General features: G+C 38.1%; 3 protein-coding genes across 5 annotated transcripts in view; 1 reads left to right on the top strand and 2 right to left on the bottom strand.

Moving 5' to 3' along the window:
- Nucleotides 1-5,984, bottom strand: part of rhbdl1 (rhomboid, veinlet-like 1 (Drosophila)) — a 28,991-nt gene extending 23,007 nt beyond the window's left edge. The window contains exons 1-2 of one of the 3 annotated variants that reach the window (XM_089125879.1): nucleotides 5,387-5,984; nucleotides 4,244-4,305 (exon numbers count right to left, since the gene is read on the bottom strand). Coding sequence is in view for 1 of the 3 variants with exons in the window: in XM_089125877.1 (XP_088982003.1) it covers nucleotides 1,351-1,389 (39 nt within the window). In the remaining 2 variants the exon portion in view is untranslated. Of the gene's footprint in view, nucleotides 1-1,350; nucleotides 1,840-4,243; nucleotides 4,306-5,386 lie in introns of those variants that run through there. The other 2 variants (XM_089125878.1, XM_089125877.1) reach the window with 2 other exon arrangements.
- A 111-nt stretch (nucleotides 5,985-6,095) lies between these two features.
- Nucleotides 6,096-7,412, top strand: h1-0 (H1.0 linker histone). Its single transcript, XM_039657838.2, has one exon. It carries the CDS (start codon nucleotides 6,322-6,324, stop codon nucleotides 6,919-6,921), a length of 600 nt encoding a protein of 199 aa, XP_039513772.1. The 5' UTR covers nucleotides 6,096-6,321; the 3' UTR covers nucleotides 6,922-7,412.
- A 1,215-nt stretch (nucleotides 7,413-8,627) lies between these two features.
- Nucleotides 8,628-22,471, bottom strand: rhot2 (ras homolog family member T2). The gene is made up of 19 exons (XM_039657827.2): nucleotides 22,302-22,471; nucleotides 21,538-21,596; nucleotides 21,378-21,459; nucleotides 21,262-21,305; nucleotides 20,769-20,822; nucleotides 20,639-20,691; nucleotides 20,445-20,553; nucleotides 19,058-19,159; nucleotides 18,881-18,979; nucleotides 17,927-18,035; nucleotides 17,712-17,832; nucleotides 16,487-16,571; nucleotides 16,244-16,389; nucleotides 14,472-14,572; nucleotides 14,242-14,372; nucleotides 13,273-13,353; nucleotides 13,076-13,198; nucleotides 11,857-12,056; nucleotides 8,628-9,998 (listed from the first exon to the last, which is right to left on the bottom strand). Exons 1-19 carry the CDS (start codon nucleotides 22,336-22,338, stop codon nucleotides 9,881-9,883), a joined length of 1,854 nt encoding a protein of 617 aa, XP_039513761.2. The 5' UTR covers nucleotides 22,339-22,471; the 3' UTR covers nucleotides 8,628-9,880.
- Between the last annotated feature and the right edge of the window lie 91 nt (nucleotides 22,472-22,562).

The following is a 22,562-nucleotide window of genomic DNA, read 5'->3' as shown; positions in this document are numbered from 1 at the left end:
GAGAAATATAAAACTACGCACTTATATATAATGTTGATGATATAAATAAAAAAAAAATCCATCTATTTTTAGTTTATTGCAAAATATGCAAATATTTTCCCAAATATTTCAGTAATTTGAGAGCAGTGCTTCATGAAAATGGGCGGAGTTATCTTTTTTTTTAAGGCGTGTTCTTTGTTGCGACTCTGATTGGTGGCATTTTCTGTACAGCATCATGGGTAATGCAGTTTTCCCATCAAGAATTGTACTGTTAAACATGATTATTTTAAAACTGTTGAAATGATGGGGCCGGACGGCTAAAACAGAATTTGATTAACAACCTTGTAGCTTGGCTGTTTTTAAAGGTTTATTGTTAAAAAAATGTATATCCCTTTGTACTGTAAAAAAAATATTGTTGTCGGTTTAACTTAAAAAAAGTAACCTGGTTGCCTTAAAATTTTAAGTTCATTGAAATGAAAAAAATTGAGTTAATACAATGAAGGAGATTGATTTAATCATCAGAAACTCAAAATATTGTTATCTGAACTACATAAATTAGTTGATTTGACAAAAGAAAAAATGTTGTGATTACAAATCATGAAAATATATTTTTTTTACAGTGTGTGAAGAATTGAACTGAAATGGGCTGAATTTAACAATCAATATTGTGAAAAGCAATTAAGAAGATCGAGTTGAGCAATCTATACTGTTAAAAGTGCTAATGAGTCAAACTGGCTTAAGTGAACTGAACCGAATTAATCTGATCTGAAATTCCCCAACAAAAAAACACACACACACCCACAAAGCTGCATCGACACATCCTTTGATTTAATATCTGCCAGTTGCTGCTTTGAATATGATAACATATAACATATTAAAATATAAACACTTCCATTTAAAAGTAAAAATAAAAATAGCTTTATTCAGCAAAGATGCTTTAAATTGCTCAAAATGACATGTATAATGTTAAAACGATTCTCTGAAAATTTAGCTTTGATCACAGGAATAAATGACATTTTACACTATATTTAAATAGAAAATGGTTATTCCAGCAGGTTTTTCACAATATTACTGATTTTTGATCAAATGAACGCAGCCTTGGTGAGCTTAAGAGACTTTAAGTGTAATTTCCACATTTTAGCACAGTCAGAAGAACCAAGCGAGTGCTCCAAGCGAATGTCTAGTGTACTACTAGCAGAGTAACAGCCACTGACTGAACATAAGGACCTCTCTCAGTCACACACACACTCCTGTACTCATTCATTCCAACTGTCCGTCTCGCTTCATATCGGCCTAGGAACACATGCACACACATGCACATCGACGCACGGGAGGATGCAGTAACCATAGCAACCTGCTGCTGCTGCTTACCTGCTCTTGTATGAGCTGAAACAGAGAGCTTCTATCCATATACTGGGCCCTGGTGCACACACAGCCACAAAAAGAAGGACATAGGGGGATTTCACACACAGAGACACGTCCACACACACACACGTTGGCCCGTCTGTGCGGCACGCCTCCCCAGCGGGGACAGAGACCCCTTGCACACACTCTAGCGAGGGCCAGTGGTGTATCTGCAGGATTCCCTCCAGTGAGGTTCGCTCGATCCCAGAAGGGTTAAAATCCAAAGTCCCGGTCAGCATCCAGAACCCATAGATCTTTGTGACACTTTCGCACCCGCTTCCATCCAGCTCAAAGATTCACCTTCAGTGCACTTTCTGTCCCTTTCCTTCCTCTACTCTACCCTTCAGTCCCTCTCCGCTCGCCCGTCTCGGTGTGCTCGTGTCGCCTTTACCTATGTAAATCTCTCCCTCTCTCGCCCTCTCTCTCCTCTGTCCTCCACAAAGACTGTACTACCTGAATACCAATGAAGGAGGGGAAGGAGGCGGCGGTCTGCGGCCAATCAGAGGCCGGGGGGGCGTGTCCAAAGAGCTGCAGCTCTCCATCTACCCTGCAGGAGTCTTAAAGAGAGACTAAACACACACAAACACACATTCACTGCAGTGCACACACACACATACACACACACACACAGCGCAAGCGCACTCAGGTTTCCTAAATCAGGCATTAATCACACACAGCAGATACTACAAACCCTAAAACACGCTGTTCAGTCACAGCTTGTGCTTGTAATATGGTGTTCACATACACATCCTGAAACACACTAATTAAGTCATTTGGCTTAGTTATTATCTCTGAGGAGCGTTTAACTGTGGTAATAAAGATGAATCTCTAAAGTCCAGAATGCCTCGGTGCTATTCATGAATTAAAGTAATCTAGTAGATGTTAATAGGGAACGTTTAGAGGATTATTATCATCAGTGGTGCAAAAGTGTGGGATTTAAATGTATACATATTAGGTTTGCATATGATGCGGATAGCAGTGGTACTGACCCCTCGTGTGAATATACTGCTCTTCTTGGATATCTGGGTCATCATTTTAACACAGTTTGTTTCAGATTGACTCAACTCAGAATAGGAAGCAGCCAAACGGGTAAAAAATATTTATATCTTTGCATTAAGCCACTGTCAGTAAAAAATCTCAACAGATTTTCACCCTAGGCTAAGCAGGCTGTGCAGATTTCTTACAGACACAAGACTTTATGACAATACGCTCTAATTGTTGGTGATTTTAAAGTTCACATTGATTTGATTTGAGATACAACAAAATACTGTAATCAAAATATTATATATATATCAAAGTATACAAAAAATATATATCTAATATAGATTTTAAAATATTTTTACATTACTATTTCCTAAATAGGGCCAATTTAATATATTTGTAATATATCTGCATATATTATATATAAAAAAATATATCAATATATACTATATTAAAATATGTATCTAATATAGATATAATACATTTACATAAATATATTACCTCAATTTTGTGGCTATTATATATATATATGGAAATAAAATAAAAAAAAACTGAAAAAAATCAAAAATAAGTGTTAAAAACTATACTTTTTGCCATATAGGTTTCTGTAGCACAAACGGTTTGGGACGAGCTACACACCAAAATTGATGACTCAGTGTTAGAGGTTTATTCAAATCTCTAACCCTAATTATGAACAATGTCAGAAAACACCACTAACAATCGCGACAGATTTTAACCTGGAGCTAAACTGATTGTGCGGATTTTCTTTGTAAACAGAAGTGTTATAACACACTCTAATTGTTGGTGATTTGAAAGCTCACATGGAAATAAAAACCCTATCGTGCGGGTTCACCAATCCCTGGTCTCTTCTAAAATGAACATAAGCCAGAATTTTTATTCTACGCTGACCACGATCATCTTTATGAATATGTCTGGTGTGATTGAGTCTGCTGTAACACCTCTACAGCGTCTCCATGAGGTGTCACGGTGGATCAATGACGCTGACGGACACTTCATCGACTAAAGTATTTGTGACTTATTCATTCTTTCTGTTACTTGTGTGCTATCAATCCATTACTGGCCTCATGTTTATGAACTTCATGACCTTCACGACTCTGGTAGCATAATATAAGACAGACAGCACTGACCTTGATCAATGAGCATAAATCCCCATTAAATCTGTTTTTCAGAGGAAGCATCAATCAATATATTTTTCCTGCATGTAATCACATTAGCCCACACTGACTATGAGGTGTGGATCAGCAAAATAACCAGTTGCCACATTTAGATTATTTATATGCATATTTTTCATTTGTTGATTTGTAAGTAAAGTAATTAAATGAAATATATTGTTAGAGCTAATTATAGAGAGAAATGATAATTATTTAATACCCTATATACTAATGCCTCATTTCCACACAGTGATCGCTGCAGAACAGAGCAGTGCTGCCCTCTCCTGCTCAAACTCATGCAAGTCATTCTCTATACACCATATCTGACACAAAGACTTTTAATCCACACATTTCTCTAACTGGACATTTTAAAGACACATAAGTATGATGCTGATCAAGTCAAAGTTTTCTTTCAATTATCAATTCCTGATATTAAATTAGCAGGGTTTCCATTACAAAAATCGTTCAGTCTTTTATAATAATGCTTCAGTCTGTTCTTATATATACTATTGTTTGAGTCACATGCCTATTCTGGATGTCAGTCTGTAATTTCATGTATTTTTACCTGCTGTCAATAACTAGCTTTTAACAGACATGAATTTACATGCTTTTATGCTTTAGGTGAAATTCCATAACAAAGCACAATTTTTTTTAAAAGAAGATTTTTATAGACAATCACACTTTTGTCATGTAGATATAAGCCATACCGTATTTAACAGGAAGCTCACGCGACGGTTGATGTCATGCAGTGATGTAACTGCTACAGTGCCTATAGGGAAAAAAAATCAAATGTTAATTACAGCGTATTAAATGACAAAATACAATAATTCTGGCATTGTGTGGAGGAAACTACAGTATTCAGTGGTCAGTACACTGGGTTATTATTGCCATTACATGAGTAAATAATGAAAAATACCAATGTAAATATTTCCTGGATCAGTTTACCTTAGTATTTCTAGTCCTACTGTTATGTCAACATGTAATATGTGCACCTATCTATCTATGCATATCTATCTATTCATCTAATTGACATGGGTTGAGTGCACACTGCACAGACTGAGGGAAGGTGCTGTTTTCAGCACTAGACACCTGCAGACACTACACCAAGACTGTGTCAAACACACACACACACACACGGGAATGACAGTGATCACAGGTGTGCGTAATGTGCACAGAGCTTAATATACTATAATGTAATTCTTTTACAATCCAGTGCAAGTGTAACAAAAGAAGCCATATATTTAAGAGTCCATGCCTGATGTCAAGCAGAAACTAATAATCAACAGTATAATAAAATCAAAAAATTAAATAATGTTCCATTTTGAATGTTATTCATGAGAGAAAACTACCTGCGCACTAGTTAAAGCGTCACGCGCTCAAACTTGAGTACAAAGTTCAAATAAAAATGCTATTAATCTGGTTCATCAACTTAAGTTTAATTACCAATAACATAGTAGTCTAATTAAAAGTTCACTAAAGCGGGCTTTACAATAGATGTGAACTGAAAACCCTGAAGTGAAGAGATTCAAGATGGCGTTCTGACTGAAACACCATCCAGCCTGGAAATGTGAATACCAGAACAAGCAGGGGCGATAATAATATAACTGTGCATCAGCCCGATAAGAGCCTGAACTAAATTGATGACTTAAAAGTGAACAGTGAGGAAATAAGGGAAAACAAACCGACGGGATACGCGCTTCCCTGCCAAACGGAGAGATAACAAAAGAATGCGCGAGCGTTTAAAGCATCCAGCTCAGTTTGATCAGTCCTCATATGTTTATCAGATCCATAACGCACAAAACACCGGGAATGCAATACACAGATCGATATGTTCAACCTGACCACGGTACCGGTGGGTTCTGGTCGGTAAAGCTGGTCTTTGGGTCGTTGGCAACTTTCCTAACATCCGAGCTCTTCTTCCAGAACACTCAGCATAGGAGCTGCTTCTTTATACACTATAACGTTTTACTCGTTTATATCTATAGCTCATACATTACACCGACACCTCTTAAAATGTGTGAATATGACCCACGATATGAGAGCCACTTTATTTCGCGCACATTTCATTTATAGAAGGTTTAACAATAAATAATCGGAGAAACGTCACGCGGACTCAGTGGCCAGACTGTGTTAGTTCGTCAGCTACTTCAGCTTATTAAAAACGAAAACGACGTTTTATATGAATCAAACCCACCCTGTCCTCCAGTGTGTTGATGGGGCTTTCATATACATTCGGTGTTTTCCGGCTCGGTTTCGTTGTTTTGTGCTATTTTTACGCGAATTCTGCAAAATCCATCACCGCGCTCGCCGGTTTGAGCTGATTTTCAGGGAAAAAAAGTTAATGGCGCAATGAATTCAGGCTAAACCGACACACGCACATGAAGCCCAAAGCCTCCCCTCTCTGGCCGTGGCGTTGGGAGGGTCGGTATCAAACGAGTCTGGCTGAATTCGGCCTCAATTCGAGGAGGAAGAAACACAAACCAGCCCGCGCAGATTTCATGGAAGCCCGCTTGATCAGCTGCTGGCAGTTGGTGTTCTCAATCACGTCCGCGTGGAGGCTTCATATATAGTACAGGCGCACTTCGCCGAATAATATACACACTTTCAACGGCACTCATTTGTGGGTTATTTGAATAAATATTTTAACTCATAACTAAACAAAGACCAAGGTGTGACGCGGACTTAATTTCATCATTTTTAACAGCTCCTCAAGAATTTCCCCTCACTTTCTCGTGAGAGAGTTTTTGACAGTTGAGTTATTGTTTGAAATCCTCACGGATCGACCATGGCTGAGACCGCAGCGACACCCGCATCCAGGCCAAAGAAGGCGAAAAGCTCCAAGAAAGCGGCGTCGCATCCCAAATACTCTGACATGATCAAAGCGGCCATCGCCGCCGACCGGAGCCGCAGCGGCGCGTCGCGTCAGTCCATCCAGAAGTACGTGAAAAACCACTACAAGGTGGGAGACAACGCCGACTCCCAGATCAAACTCGCCCTGAAGCGTCTGGTGGCCGGTGGGCTCCTTCGCCACACCAAGGGCATCGGTGCTTCGGGATCCTTCAAACTGGCCAAAGCTGATGACGTCAAAAAGCCCGAGAAACCCAAACCAGCAGCCGTGAAAGTCAAGAAGCCAGCCAAAGCCGCTGCCAAACCCAAGAAAGCCCCCAAGCCCAAGAAAGTGGCGAAATCCCCAGCGAAAACTAAGAAAGCTGCCGAGAAGAAAGTGAAGAAGGTGGCGGAGAAGAAGAAATCGCCCGTTAAAGCCAAGAAAGTGGTCAAGAAGGCGAAGGTGGCCAAACCTGCCAAGGCGAGCAAAGCCAAGAAGGCGAAAACGGCGAGACCCAAACCCAAGACGTCGACCAGGAAAACGGGGAAAAAGAAGTAAAGGGATTTCCAGCCGACGGACTGACTCATTCAAAACTCGGTGTAAATAAACTTTTTCGAAGGAAATGTTTTTTGGTATATTGTTATTTTTCTAAGATCTTTGTGCGCGCACTTTTACAGCGTGTTTCTCCAGAAACTTTTTTTGTGCGCAATTGTGACTCTATAAAGAAGATCCGAGACATCGAAACGGCATCGAAACTATTTATTTAAAAAAAAAAAAATTCCTGGACTTTTTTTTTTTTTTTTCATTAACTAAGTTGAACTGTATTGCACACTATTATCATCCTCATCCAGAGACATACTAATTAATTTGCCAATTAGATATGTCGATGCTTATTTTAGGTCATTCTAGGACTGTGAAGAACAATAATAAAATGTCTTTGTATGAAGAACGGTGACTTATATGTGATGGCGATGTACAGAATCAACTTGTGACGTGGACTGTTGTAATTAGCTCCATTGCATCAATAAACATATTTCATTTCAAACGCAGTAGTTTGTCTGGTGTTTACATGGAGTGCGAGCAGATTAAACGGGTACTATGACACTCTGGTCCCGCGAGAGATGGGGGTCTTCAGGGACCGCAACCTCCAGTTGATCTCAGAGCGAAAAGGTGAAGCGCATCTTTGGGTTTGACTCAGTGCTGCCCCCGCGGTCTCGTCGGAGAACTGCACCTGTCAGTGTCACGCTGGGGCAAATGCAAATGCTTTGATGACGTGTAATGCCAATAGTATCTGTTTGTCGAGAAATACAATCCAAATGAAAACAATTTCAAACTGAAAGAAAAAGTAAACTGAAAAAAAATGCCCACATTAGTTTTAGTGTGATACACGGCATAATTTAAGTCTTTATAATATGCTTTAGTTAATCATGAATAACATGATGATAATAGTTTGAAGTGCTACACATTCTTCTTAAAGACTTGGATGTAGGCTATTTATTTCAAATAGTTCAAATAAAAATGTACAGAAACTTATAAAACTAAAGATCAAACTGAAAATAAAACAGCTATAATTATATAACAAACTATAATTCTGCATTAGACTACTTAACTATTTTTAATATAAAATCTTCATAAAACAAAAACATTAATTTGTGATACCGCATTACTATTTAAGTAAACGGCAAAAAAGTATTTAAAAAGGTGACTGTAAAATAAATGTACTTTCCCTTATACATTTGCATTAAAGTCTGAGACCTCAACCTGATTTTTTTCTTTCTCAAATAACCCTGGAAATATTAAGCTTAACATTTTTTTCAAATAACTTAAAATCACATCATGTTGAAACATTTCAGATTTTTGTCTCTAATCAAATGTGATGCTCTTCAGAGTTTAGATCATCATAAATCATGCTGGAGAACAGGATCAGCAGGTTTCTATTATTAAACACTTTACTCGAAAGGTTATGCCAATAATATAATTTATCTCAGATGTTTAGACATTATATCTTTTATTCTGGATGTTGGACACAAGTCAACTTTCCAAACTCACCTCAATGTATTTTGCAGTGTTCTTGAAACGTGATGCTGTATCGTCGGAACAGAAATTAGATCTGCCTGTCACATTTAAGCATAAAAAGTTAATTTCTATTAGTTACAGAAATATATAAAATGGCTGAATGGTTATGCATAAGAGCTCAACGAGACAATCAGCCAATCAGCCTCTTAGATTCAGAGTCATGTGATCAAACACACCATTCCAGAAAATCACCAGAAAAAAACGCTAGTTTATTACAAAATATTTCTATTCGAACATCTCATTTGATACTGAAGACAAGTTGAGCTCACCATTTTTAATACTGGGCATTAATACTGAACAAAATATTGAAATTGAAAATTAAAACAATGAATCGGGACATCCATAGAGAGTTCTATCATTTTGAAGAAATATCTGACCATGCAAATTTCTAGACAGTCCTTCAGTGTTGAGTAAATGTTTTTAGGCTAAAATGAAACCCTTTTTTAATTTTACTTGGCCCAATAAACAGTAACAGTACTGAGATAAATCCAGTTTGCACAATATTATAATTAAATACAGTCAGCCAAGTCATCCTCTACGGTCTATCCTGATCTATAAGACGTCCAAAGCATCAGAGCATTTCATCTTCTTAAAATATCATTTAAAATACACTTATTAACACCATCCATCCCTACTGCAATTTCAAACGAGAGATCATTCGACCCTACAATCAATACAGGCAAAGCAAGAGTTTGGGCCCAGTTTAGCGATGTCCAAAAGCATCAATGAATTTTGCCTCGGCATCTTAAAATAATAATAATAACAACAACAGTAATTTGTCAGTCATGGTCCATGAACATAAACAGCCATCTGAGGAACATGACATGGAAATTTATTCAGTTTTAATATCAGCCAATTAAGAAGAGGCACTTCATTTAGCTTTGTGATTTTCAGATGACATCATCCATAGCATTTAACTAGAGCTTAACTTCGATTTAACAAAGAACGTACTTCAGCTTCTCAAATATTCTGAGAGGATGAGTTATGAATAAAAATGAAGTGCATTTCCTGAAGTGGCTGAGGAAAAACTGAATTGACCTCGACACTGTTTCAGAGTTTGCATATATATATATATATATATATATATTCTCGATCTATATTGATTTCCCAAACTCTTAAATACATTACAAACTCTGTACAATTCGAAACATAACCTGTTATATAATGCTGTTCCTCTTGAAACATGTTGGAAAACGTCCTTGGGGGTGATACGGTAAAGCCGGCAAGTTTTCGTAGTGAAAGCAAAAGCGTGTGTGTGGTAATTTAGTCCAGCTGAAGAAAAAAGACAAAGAAAACCCAATCGACTGCTTAATTGTGTTGCTGTCACTGTAACTAGCAGGGCTTCACACCCTTGATAAGCCACAATGACTCTGTAAGGCCGAGACAGAGTGCAGGAAATGAAGGATCGTGTGTTTATCTGTGTGTACGAAATGCGCGAGCATCATTTGTGTCGGCTGAAGGCTCTGAACAGAGCGAAGCCCAGCATGGCCGCTATCGTGGCGCCCAGAGTCACACGCAGCCAGAAAGATGTGCTGCTCATGTCTGATCCGTTCAGGTGCCTGCAGACACACACAGAGAGAGAGATTTAAATACACACAGTATTTCTAGTGACCTTGATGACACACACATACACACACAGTCGAGCAGGCTAATTTTAGTCTGGTATCCGCAAATCATTGAAGTCAACGTGCAATGCTTGTAAGCCATTTTACTCAGCAGAAATATTTACGAGCGGCATGTGATATTCAAATCCAAAAAGAAGGTCATTTTATCCAATAGGAATTGATTAGATTATAACTCGAGAAAAAGTCTTGCAAACGATTGCAAGGAGTTTAATATAAGTGCAATTTAGCAACTTAATTAAAAATGTTAAAAATAAATACATTTATATGCATGTATATTTGTTTTTATGACTCAACAAGTTTGATTAAACCATCAAAATAGGTGGAAAATATTTTATATTATTTTAAATATTAGAGTAGAGCAGAACACTAAACTTGGTTAAGGTAATTTATCTGACAAAATGATTTGTTTCATTGCATTATCACTAGAGCCAGACCGATATATCGGCAGGCTGATATTATCGGCCGATATTAGGCATTTTCCAAACTATCCAAACGGACGAAACACGCTTGAACCATGTCATGAGTGTTGGAGTTGTATAGTTTGTCCACCAGAGGGCACTCTACACCGTTCCTGTTGCCAACACTCCTTGAGTTGGTCACGATACATACATTAAAAGAACATCCCCATCAGTTCTCTTAATTTAAATAAGCATGACAAAATTTGTGACTACCATGTCCATTTTCAAATAAATAAATAAAATATCGGCCGATATATCGGAATATCGTTTTTTAAAACCCAAAAATATTTGTGTCGGTATCGGCCTTCAAAATCCTTTATCGGTCGGGCTCTGATGATCACACATAAAACGATTGACACCATGCATTAACTCTTTAACACATTTATTAAATAAAGGGTGAAGTTGTCAATTTTGGCTTCTTGTACAGTATATATTAGGGGTGTAACGGTACACAAAAATCACGGTTCGGTACGTACCTCGGTTCTAAAGTCACGGTTCGGTACGTTTTCGATACAGCAAAAAGAAAGAAATGCCAGAGAAATTTACTATTTGTTTAAAGAAAAAATATGTTTAAATAAGTGTGAGTTTTCCTAGATCTTGAAACTTTCAGGTTTATAAATGAGGGTCATCTTTGAAGGATGAACAAATAATGTTTTGGTCATCACATTAAAAATAACATTTAAATATATATTTATTTATATAATATTTGAATTTTGAAGTGCTGGAAAAAGATGTGTGAAGTACTTGAAAGCATTTCACCATTCCAGCCAAACTGGTTCCAGTTAGTGTTACTATATTAAATCCATGGTGAATGTTGCTGGTCTGTGGACGAAAGTATTACTAGTTCATTCACGGCACAATGTTTCTCCTGGTTTCCATGACAGCGCTGTTTGATCTAATAGAGATCTACGGTTAATAACGGAGAAATGTGAATGCATCTCACTAGATCTCGCAGCGATGTTATTACCTCAGTGGCGAATTCAAATGTTTTCTTTACCGGATCTCTTAGCGCGGTGTGGTAACAGTGTTGCTTGATCGAGATCGGCTCGCGCTGCACAGATGTTGCTGGTCCGAACTGATAAACGATCCGTGAAGCACATAACGAGGAGCGCAGTTTCGTTCTGCTTTCATTACGCTTGCCATTTGATGTTGCGCAACGTTGTGTTGGCCGCGTCAGCACGAATTTTGCCGGCAGGAAAAATGGTCAAAGCAATCGTTCGGTTTGTATGCGTACCGAACCGGAAGCCTCGAACCGAAACGGTTCAATACGAATACATGTACCGTTACACCCCTAGTATATATCTAAAATTAAATGGTAAGATGCGTGTACTTACGGGTACATGGCGGCCCAGGTGAGCTTGCTGTAAATGTGTGTGTGAGTGTGTGTGAGCAGCGTGGAGAAACGGAGGGGCGAAGGCAGCCGGTGTTTGTAGCAAAACTCAGACGGGCTCATCCCATGATGCTGTTTGACTTCTATCAGATCGGCTTTGGAGCCCACCACCACACACGGGATCCCGCTGTCCATATAGTGCTGCTACAGGGGAACAATGCAGAAACACACTTCATCAGCTTCTGGTTACCATTGCACGTGAACGCACCATTAGTCATTAAAGGGATAGTTCACCAAAAAAAAAAAAAATATTTTATGAAATTTGAGCGTTTTCTGACCCAACTACCACTTTGACGCTTCAAAAAGTTCAAAAGAGATTGAATTTTTGCTTTAGAGACTCGATCGCTTTATGTGATGAACAGATTGAATTTAGACTTTTACAACGGATGAGTAATGACAGAATTTTTATTTTGGAGTGAACTATCCCTTTAAGCTGAAAGAAAGTATTAAATCTTTAAAAAATACAAAAATTACTGACCCCAAACACGTGAACGGTAGGTTATGTAATTTAATTTTTATTTACCAAATTCGGTCCCACTTTATATTAAGTGGCTTTAAGTACTATGTACTTACACTGAACAATAAGTACAATGTATTATTGTGTTCCTGTTGTATTGTAAATCACTTTTGCTGCTATTGAGGTGTGATACGGGTAAGGTTAGGGACAGGTGTGGTGGTATGGGTCGGTTTAAGGGTAGTTTAAGGTGTGAGGGGAGGGTCAACTGTGTAATTACAAATGTAATTACATAAATTAATTATAGCTGTAATTACATGTTACAATGTAAAAACATGTATGTACACAATAAGTCCATTGTATCAAATTATTAATTTCAATGCAAGTACATAGTACTTAAAGCCACTTAATATAAAGTGGGACCCAAAATTCTGTTAAATACACTATTAACTCCCAAGAAATAAATTCAGCTTTCTATTAATTAAGGCCATCAACATGATGAGTGTCCATTCCAGACCATTAGATGGGCTGTACGTTTATTTAATAACTAAAAAGTTAGCCACACAGGTGAAATGAATAACTCACATCATCATATATTATTCACCGACAGATGCAGGTCATTATGGGTTATTCATTAATTTGTATGATCCGATATTTAAAGTGATTAATGAATACGAGTAAGGCGTGTGTCAAGCATCTTGTTCCTCACCTTATATATACTAGCACAATAGTTGAACGAGTCCGGGTCGCTGACATCATACATGAGACACGCCACATCACACGCCGCATCTGCTGCTTTTAGAAACTCTGTTTCCACGTCCACCTCCTCCAGCTGCGAGGAATAACACACACGTCAGGGGGGAACCAATAAACTAGGGCACGCGTAAAGCTCGAGGCGGTGCTTACGATGAGGTACTTCTCCTGATTGGCTACTGAGACGGTGTTGATGGTGTATATTGAAGGGAGGCCAGGGTCACAGTCATTTCTCTGAAAATAAACACATCATCAGCATTGTAAATATTTGGTAGATGTAAATGAGAATCATTATCACACAATGGATAATTATTTCCTAGACAGACTATAAAGTGTGGAAGAAAAACTTTTTCTAGAGTAAAATACTATATATATATATATATATATATATATATAAAAGTACTATAACTCGAGAAGAGGCTTAGTAGACCAAAACAAACACTGTGCAAAGCACTCAACTTTATGACTCGCTAGAAAACACTAGTTTATTAATAAATGATTAATGTTCAGACAGCCTCATTTGTTTTTTTATGGACATCATTACTTTTGCCAGTGTTGCTGTGAGTGTTTAAGTGCTTAATTTATATAAGCCTCATTGTTATGGTTTATTATTTCTCTGTAATATAGAACAATGTTAGCAATGTTAATATACTTCATTCCTGTAGCCCTGAAACTCTTTTTCCAATGCAACCTCCTATAGTATATACAGCATTTATGTAATGAAATTAATATCATAAATGTGCGACTAGTCGATTAATGGCTTAAATGAATGACTCCTAGTCGACTAGAAAAATCTTTAGTCGGGGGACCGCCCTATTTTTTTGTATATTAATATTAATGTTCTTTCTTTACTGTATGTCATGTGTTTTGATGTGTACAAATGAAAGAAATAAAAACATCTGCTTGATAAAAAGTTGAAAATTCACAATAAAGCAACCTTTTTTATTATTTTATTTATTTATTTAATTATTTTTTATTATTACTTTTTTTTATTTAATGCATCAGCCAGTGGTGGAATCTCATTGGTCCATTAAAATATATCAAACATCGTATACGTTCTGATCTGACTGCGGTTTGTTGTGATTGGCTTCATGCAGTATTTCGTACAGTAAAATTGCTCACCTCAGTGCTTCGCTGCAGAAAAGCTCGAAGAAAGTCTGTCTTTCCCGTTCCGCGGGGACCGATCACTTTGCAGAGGAAAACCGTCCGCTGTGTCTGTCTCTTCTCCAGGTCTAATGCCTTCTCTCTTGTTACTAATACACACACACAGAAAAAAACAGAAATATTCTTTAGCATCCGTTTGATCAAACAGGCGTGGAGTTTAAAGCCGGTGTGTGTGAGGATCTCATTACCCGTGACAGCGGAGGTCTGGGACTCTCGCTCCATTAGAATCGGATACCCGAGGTATCCCAGATGCTCCAAACACCGGTGCACATCCAGATAAGCAGATAACCTGCAGTTCGTACAATCACACATTATATTTAAGTAATGTGGAATAATAATACAGAAACGGTTTCATGTTCTGTTTTCAGATTCCAGGTAATCCAAATTCTGGATTAAACGCAACCTCTATGTCAGTTTCCTGCACCACAATAAGTCTCATTTTACCCAAGTTTGCTGGCAAAGTTTAATGTGAAACGAGAAGACCCGAAAAGGGTCTAATACACACAGGGGAACTAGTCAGATTTTTTTATTTATTTTTATAAGAATTTTTTGAACAAGATTTGTTATTTTTTTCGTAGTAAGTCGTATATTTCAGGGTTTCTGCAGGTTTCACAAAGTCAAATTTAAGACTTTTTAAGACCTTTTTAAGACCATTGTGAATGAAATTTAAGACCTATATCACGAAAAAAAAAACGTAAAAAAACGTACAAAAGGAAACGCGTAACGAGTCAAAGTAATTTAATTTATTCAAACTGAACATTCACCGAAAATCAGCGCGAATGGTCCCGTGATTTTGGAAATTAGTTCTGTTTCTGTTTTTATAAAATCCTCTATTCCAAAGCGTGTAATGTAGGCCGTTTTATCTTTCCCGCACCAGAAGGATTTAGCGATGTCAGACTCCGGAAACATCATTTGAAACAAAGTAGGACTGGTGTCTTGTCATCGAGTGGAGAACCCAGAACACCTCCGTTGGCTCTGATCCAAAAGCCAAATTAAAAATCACCAAAATCTGATCCAAAATTCAGATATTTCAAGCCAAGTACTGCTAAACTTAAAATCCGTTTTATGTCCGTCTGTGGTATCTGAGATACGCGCCAATAACACGAAACCTCAAAACTGATTGGCTGTTGCATATTGGTCTATTTTGTAGTCGTAATACAGCGAATTATATTTGAACTAGCAAAATAAAGAACTACAACCACAGAATAATTTTTTTTTTTTAAACATTCCAAAACGCTGCAGGAACATTTCAATGAGATTTACATGGACGCAGGAAAATTAAGACCTGTTTAAAATTATTTAAGACCTAGAACACAATATTTCAGCAAATTTAAGGCCTTAAATTGTGATTTAGAAATTTTAGACTTTTTAAGACCCCGCGGAAACCCTGTATTTGACATACAGTGCAGCCAGTGTAGTCTGACTCAAATGACTCGCAGCCTAATGGACTCTTAATTTTATGTGAATCATAAAAACCGAGCAACGAGTGTAGTCTAGTTTACAAACTGTGTTTTTTCCTGGGAAATCATAAACATACAGCACCGCTAGTGACATCTGACTCCCGAACATATGACTCTTACAGTGAGTCGTAATAAAGATCAAGTATAGTCAGGTTCACAAACAAATGACTGCTATTAACTAGTTCTTTCCAGTGAATCATAAACAATTCAGTACAACTAGTATTGTCTGATTTACAAACAAATAAGTCTTTCAATCTGGTCCTTTTAGTGAATTCTTCTAAAATACAAAAACAATAATTACTCTGAGTCAGTCTGGTGATTTAGTGACACAGTGGTACTTCAGAATCAGAATTGAATAGAACAGGTTCAATGTGTATCAATGCCATCAGCTCTTGAGGGAAAGGCCACAAGATAATCATAAAATAAACTAAAAAAAGTGACTCTCAGAAAGCAAAACGATCCACATAAACGTGTATTGTGCGGTTTGAACGTCCACTCACATCCACTGGCAGAAGTATCCGTGTTGGGAGATGAAGCTCTCGTCCGTTAGGGGGACACTACCGTACACCGCTGAGCCCCAGGGCATGTAGGGTAAAACACTAAACAGATTCTTCAGCTCTGCGGGAGACAGGGCTGAGTCCTTATCCTGCAGGAGGAGAGACACAATCGTAAGCCCAATGAAACCTTAAGCACGCAAAGTTCATAAGAGGGTCAAATCCATCATCATCATCATCATGCCTTACCTCATCATACTTATCAAAGAGCTTCTGGAGGAACTGGTGACCCAGATGATTCAGCTCCGTCGTACAGCCCACCGATACTCGCAGTCTGTGAACACACACATGAAGGTCACTTAAATACTGATCTCTGTTCATGCAATCACATGCTTTCACATGCACAGACTAGGGATGTATTTCTCGAGACCACTTTTATGTGGTCTTGGTCTTGATCGGTCTTGACTTGGTCTCGGTCTTGGTCTCGGTCTCGACTTGGTCTCGGTCTTGGTCTCGGTCTCGACTTGGTCTCGGTCTTGACTTGGTCTCAACTTAGTCTCGACTTGGTCTTGGTCTCGACTTGGTCTCGGTCTTGGCTTGGTCTCGGTCTTGGCTTGGTCTCTGTCTTGGCTTGGTCTCTGTCTTGACTTGGTCTCGACTTGGTCTCGGTCTTGGCTTGGTCTCTGTCTTGACTTGGTCTCGACTTGGTCTCGGTCTGACTTGGTCTTGACTTGGTCTCGGTCTCGACTTGGTCTCTGTCTTGACTTAGTCTCGACTTGGTCTCGGTCTTGACTTGGTCTTGACTTGGTCTCGGTCTTGGTCTCGGTCTTGACTTGGTCTCGATCTTGGTCTCGATCTTGGTCTCTGTATCGACTTGGTCTCGGTCTCGACTTGGTCTTGACTTGGTCTCGGTCTTGACTTGGTCTCGACTTAGTCTCGACTTGGTCTTGGTCTCGACTTGGTCTCGGTCTCGGTCTTGGCTTGGTCTCGGTCTCGGTCTTGACTTGGTCTCGGGTCTTGGTCTCGATCTTGGTCTCTGTCTCGCTCTTGGTCTCGGGTCTTGGTCTCGGTCTTGACTTGGTCTCGGTCTTGACTTGGTCTCGACTTAGTCTCGACTTGGTCTTGGTCTCGGTCTTGACTTGGTCTCGACTTGGTCTTGGTCTCGGTCTTGGCTTGGTCTCGGTCTCGGCTTGGTCTTGGTCTCGGTCTTGACTTGGTCTCGGCTTGGTCTCGGTCTCGACTTGGTCTCGGTCTTGGCTTGGTCTCGGTCTCGACTTGGTCTCGATCTTGGTCTCTGTCTCGCTCTTGGTCTCGGTCTTGACTTGGTCTCGATCTTGGTCTCGATCTTGGTCTCGATCTTGGTCTCTGTCTCGCTCTTGGTCTCAGTATCGACTTGGTCTCGATACCCTCTGGTCTTGGTAGAGTCTTGGTCTCGGTTTAGGCGGTCTTGACTACAAGTCTAGCACAGACGTACGGTGGGTAGAGGTAGTCATCCGTCAACTCAAGCGTGTCATCATAGCCGAATTTACGCAGGATGGTCCAGGTGGTCTCATGACGTCCCCTCTGGATAAAGAGAGTGTTCAAGAACAGGAAACCTACGGAAAAAACACAAAAGCATGAGTGTGTAAATTATAATTAAGATACACAAGAGAGTGTGCATAACATGAATATACATGTGATGTTTGTTACCGATGAGTGTGAGTCCGTTGTCCTGGACTCCTTCACTGGTGTTCTTCCACACGACTGTTTTCACGTCCTCCAGAGCCTGAGGAGCCAGTGGATTCCCGAAACACAATTTCTACACAAACACACACACACATTGGGTTTCCATGTTTTAAGGGGACTTTCTATAGACAATGATTTGTATACTGTACAAACTGCATGTTCCGTTACCCCAACCCTACCCATCAAAAAACTTCATGAATTTTTACATTTTCAAAAAAAACAAAACAAAACATAATAATAATTTTGTATGATTTAAGCTGTTTCCCCCCCCCCCAAAAAAAATCCCTACAAGGTCAAAAATGACGGTGGTATTATTTGATGGTATTGATGGTATTATTTGCCTTGTGGAGACATTTGGGCCATATAACGTAGGGTTTACCAGGTACGAACACAAACACACATGCACGCACACACACTGCCATACAAATATACTGTTTATATCACTGTTGTTTTTGTTAACTAAATGATTAATTTTTTTTCCATTAATTGAAATAAAGCTGAAATAAATAAAAGCTAAATATTAGACGAAAAATATACAACTTTCAAAACGTAAACAAAAATGCAAACTGTTGCCTTAGCAGTTAAATAAAATAAAATTAATTTAAGCTGACGTACTAAATTTCCTAAAACAAAATATGAAAAATTAAAGCTAAAAAAAAAAAGAAATGAATAAAAAAAGCACAAAACAAAATTCATAAAACGTAAACAATTTAGAAGAACATTTTTCATAATACTTCATATGACTGTAACAACTTTGTGTACCTTTTAAACAAGTTTTCTGCTGACTGATAGGCGAGGGAAAAAGCGTTTAGTAAACTTCACATGTTTGATTCAGGATATAAAATCCTGCCTTACATTATTCTCTGCTGTTTAACTGGCCACATTTCAAAAGTGTGAAGCTCAAGTTTGTTAGCTCACCTGAAAGCAGTTGAGCTCAGCGTCACTGAGTATGTGATCATTATCCTGATCAGAGATGCTGAAGATTCGACTCAGAGCTCGAACACACTGCGGCTTCAGCTGCACAAACACACACGAACATTCAGAACGCCACATCTACTCGCAGGGAGAGATGTACTAGTGTGTGTGTGTGCGCACCTGTTTGTCTTCGGGGTCGTAGAGCGGAGCAGTCGGGTGTAGAACGGCCTTCTGGGCGTAATAGAACAGCTCAGAAATATTCTTCAGATTCTTAGCTGAGCACTGCGGACACAAATACATCATCATGTAATCATCATATACACCCTTGTACAGTATTCTTGGACACCCAGGCTAAAAGGCTGCTATCTAAGCACTACGTTTTAGTCACAATGACATCAAAATTGACATTTTTGGTGGTATATTGTGTATTTATTATAAATTATTTATTCGTGCACATCATTATTTTTTTTAATTCATGACACGTGCCCTTGTAATTTATAATCAAAATCTCATCCCTTCCCTCTTGCAGTGACATCTCTTCTCTGACTGTGTGTTTACTGGCGAGAGGGCGGGGCAACCTGTCACTCACATCAGATCCACCAATAGCAAACCACAACCATCCAATCAATTCCCCACAGACAAAATCAAGCTCCGCCCACATTTGTTCTTGTTCCAGAGGCCGTTTCACTCGGATATTAGGGGAAAAAAAGACGATAAATTGCAATAAAAAATCAATGGTATATTACTTCAATAAATATGTTTAGCAAAATAAATTATTAATTAAATACTATTGAATTATGATATTTGTATAAATTATGTTTTGGATTGTGAATTTTATTATGAATATAAAATTATATATATATATATATAATTTTATTATGAATATAAAATTATATATATATATATATATATAATTTTATATTCATAATAAAATGTATATACATCATATGAATATAATTGTGTATGATATTTATATATTTTATTTTATATACATGCTACTATAATTGTTTAAACTAAAATAAATTCAAGATAAATAAAAAAAATAATAATTCTAAAACCCCTCCAAACAAAACAAATAAAAACGACACTAGAAAGTCTAACAAGCCACACAGAGTTGAATGAATGATTGTAGTTGCATATGCTAATCTATACACTATGCTGCGGATTATATCGTTTAAGAGTGTTGGAATAGATTAACTCGCTGGTAAAACAGCAGCTACGGCAATCCAGCGGGTCATGCCACGGAAAACAAGGGTTTCTTGCACTTTTAAAATACTAGTTTAATGTATGCAAACCATAACATTCCCAAAACAAAACGCCCTCTTCAGTGCAAAACACGAGGTCAGCCAATCACAGCAGCAAACAGAGCTTTGTTTAATTCTCCGCATCAGAGAGAGGTCATCATGGAAAATGTAATTATGACTTTCTAATGCAAGAAACATTGACCAAGTTCTGACTACAGGAGAAAACTAAACTAGAATAAGAGTGATAAACAACCCCTTTCACACACTGATGTGTGTGTCTATAGTGTCAAACATGTATTTGAGTTTGAGTCAGTGGTTCAAACCTCCACACAGGTCTCAATCTCCGAAAACTGGTTCATGATTGGCAGGATGGTTTCCATGGAGCTGCCGGAGCGCAAGTCAGACTTGTTGCCCACGAGGATGATGGGAATCCTACAGCAAAAAAATGTGACATGTTTCAAGGAAAGTCCCCCCAAAAAAATACGTAGGTGCATTTACATGGGCATCAGAGACATACTTGCTTCCTTTCTCAGCGCCTCCATTGACCAGAGGAATCCATTTAGTCCTGATCTGAGAGAAAAGACGAGGATAAAATCAGTGGAAATAAAAGACAAAAATATAATGATAATGTTGAAGAAATCCAATACCATGTCAATGGTTTCCTCTTGGGTGACATCATAAACCACACACACGACATTGGCCTACAAACGAGAAAACAATGATCGTCATACATATACACAGACACACTACTGGTCATAAGTTTGGAATATAAAATGATTTTTAACATAGAAACATTTCTGATTATCAATACTGAAAACAGTTGCTGCATATTTTTGTGGAAACCATCATACACTTTAACGTTTTGAGTGAAAAGAAATTAATACTTTTATATTCATCATATTTTATATTTATATTATTTTATATAATTCAGCAATAATTAATTCAATTGATTAGACGTAACAGTTTTTAAATGCTGTTTTTTTAAACAAAAGAATCCTGAAAAAAAAAAGAAAAATGGTTTTCACAAAATTATTAAGCAGCAAAGAACAATCGTTAATAATTAAGTAACAATAATAACCCGCGTATTAGAATGATTTGTGAAGGATCATGTGAAAATAACATAACTAGAACACATCCTACCTTTACAATTTCCTCCCTTAACACTTCATCAGACTGTTCACTTTCTGAAGAGAGACACTGAGTGTTAAAAAAATGCTAAAGGGCAAATATTTCATTATACACACACACACACACACCTGAGTAGTCAACTATATGTGTGGGCACTTTCTCAGGCGTGACGTCAGCAGGAATGGTGATCTCCTCCGCCCGGAGAGGAACCTGACGGCACAAACAAGTGAGCTTCATCTTACAGCACCAGTCCGACACACTACCAGAGAGGGTCATGGGTAAACTCACCTGCTCAGGAAACTCCTCTCCGACCAGAGACATGATGAGAGAGGTCTTTCCCACTTTGGCTAGTGGATGACAAAGAATACAATAATAGTTAATAGTCTGTGATAATAATAATAATAGTCTGTGTGTGTGTGTGTGTGTGTGTGTGAATACGTGCATTGTGTCACAGCAGCAGGAGGATCTGTTTACTCTTCACTCTTTCACGAGGCACACACTCACACACATTGATAGTTAGCATGTCAACACCATTATCAATCACTCAACGAAGAATTAATGAGCAGATTCAATCATTCGAATATAATCAAGAGGTTGGAGAAATTAAATTATGAATTCAATCTGTCAAAATGAGCAAAACTACTCAAAACAATAAATACATTTGTGTGTCATGAGTTTTTAAAAATGAATATCTATATCACATGTAAATATCTATTGAATAAATAATGTGTATATGAATATATATATATATATATATATAGTATATAGTGTCTAATTCAACTTCTAGAGTTTGACTACATTGTAATTAGCCTATAATCTGTGTGAAGAACTTGCTCGCTTGTTCATAAAGTTAATTTTCTTGTGTTTTCATTTTGCATGATTGCAAACAACAACAAAAATGGCAGCACTAAATGAACCGTGTGTTTAACGTTAATTCAGATCATTCCTGCAGCGGCTCAAGGTTGAGGGTTAGCGCTCTCTAATCATGCTAACTTTCATTAAACTGTCACATTTATTCCCCTTGACATTTAATAGACAAAATCACATCTTACGTTCCCCCAACAGCAGTATCCGGACATCGCGTTTCATTTCACTCCACTCTCTATTGAACTTGGCGAAAAGCTGCGTCTATCTTTTCCAAAAACTTCAAATTCAATTCAAAGCTCAGAGCTAGTTTCTATTAGCCCCATTCCAGTCAGAGAAACTGGCAGCGCTAGGGACTTCCGGTTGGAGCCCAAATGGAGCGCCCTCTACTGAGCATTTACTTCAACTTATTAATATTACTTCTATTTACTTCAACTTTATTAATATCA

Source organism: Pimephales promelas, chromosome 22 (genome assembly GCF_988280905.1).
Source record: "Pimephales promelas chromosome 22, fPimPro1.hap1.1, whole genome shotgun sequence".
In the NCBI taxonomy this organism is placed as follows: domain Eukaryota; kingdom Metazoa; phylum Chordata; class Actinopteri; order Cypriniformes; family Leuciscidae; genus Pimephales; species Pimephales promelas.
Note: the sequence above shows the minus strand (reverse complement) of the source record. Positions and strands in the feature narration are given on the sequence as shown.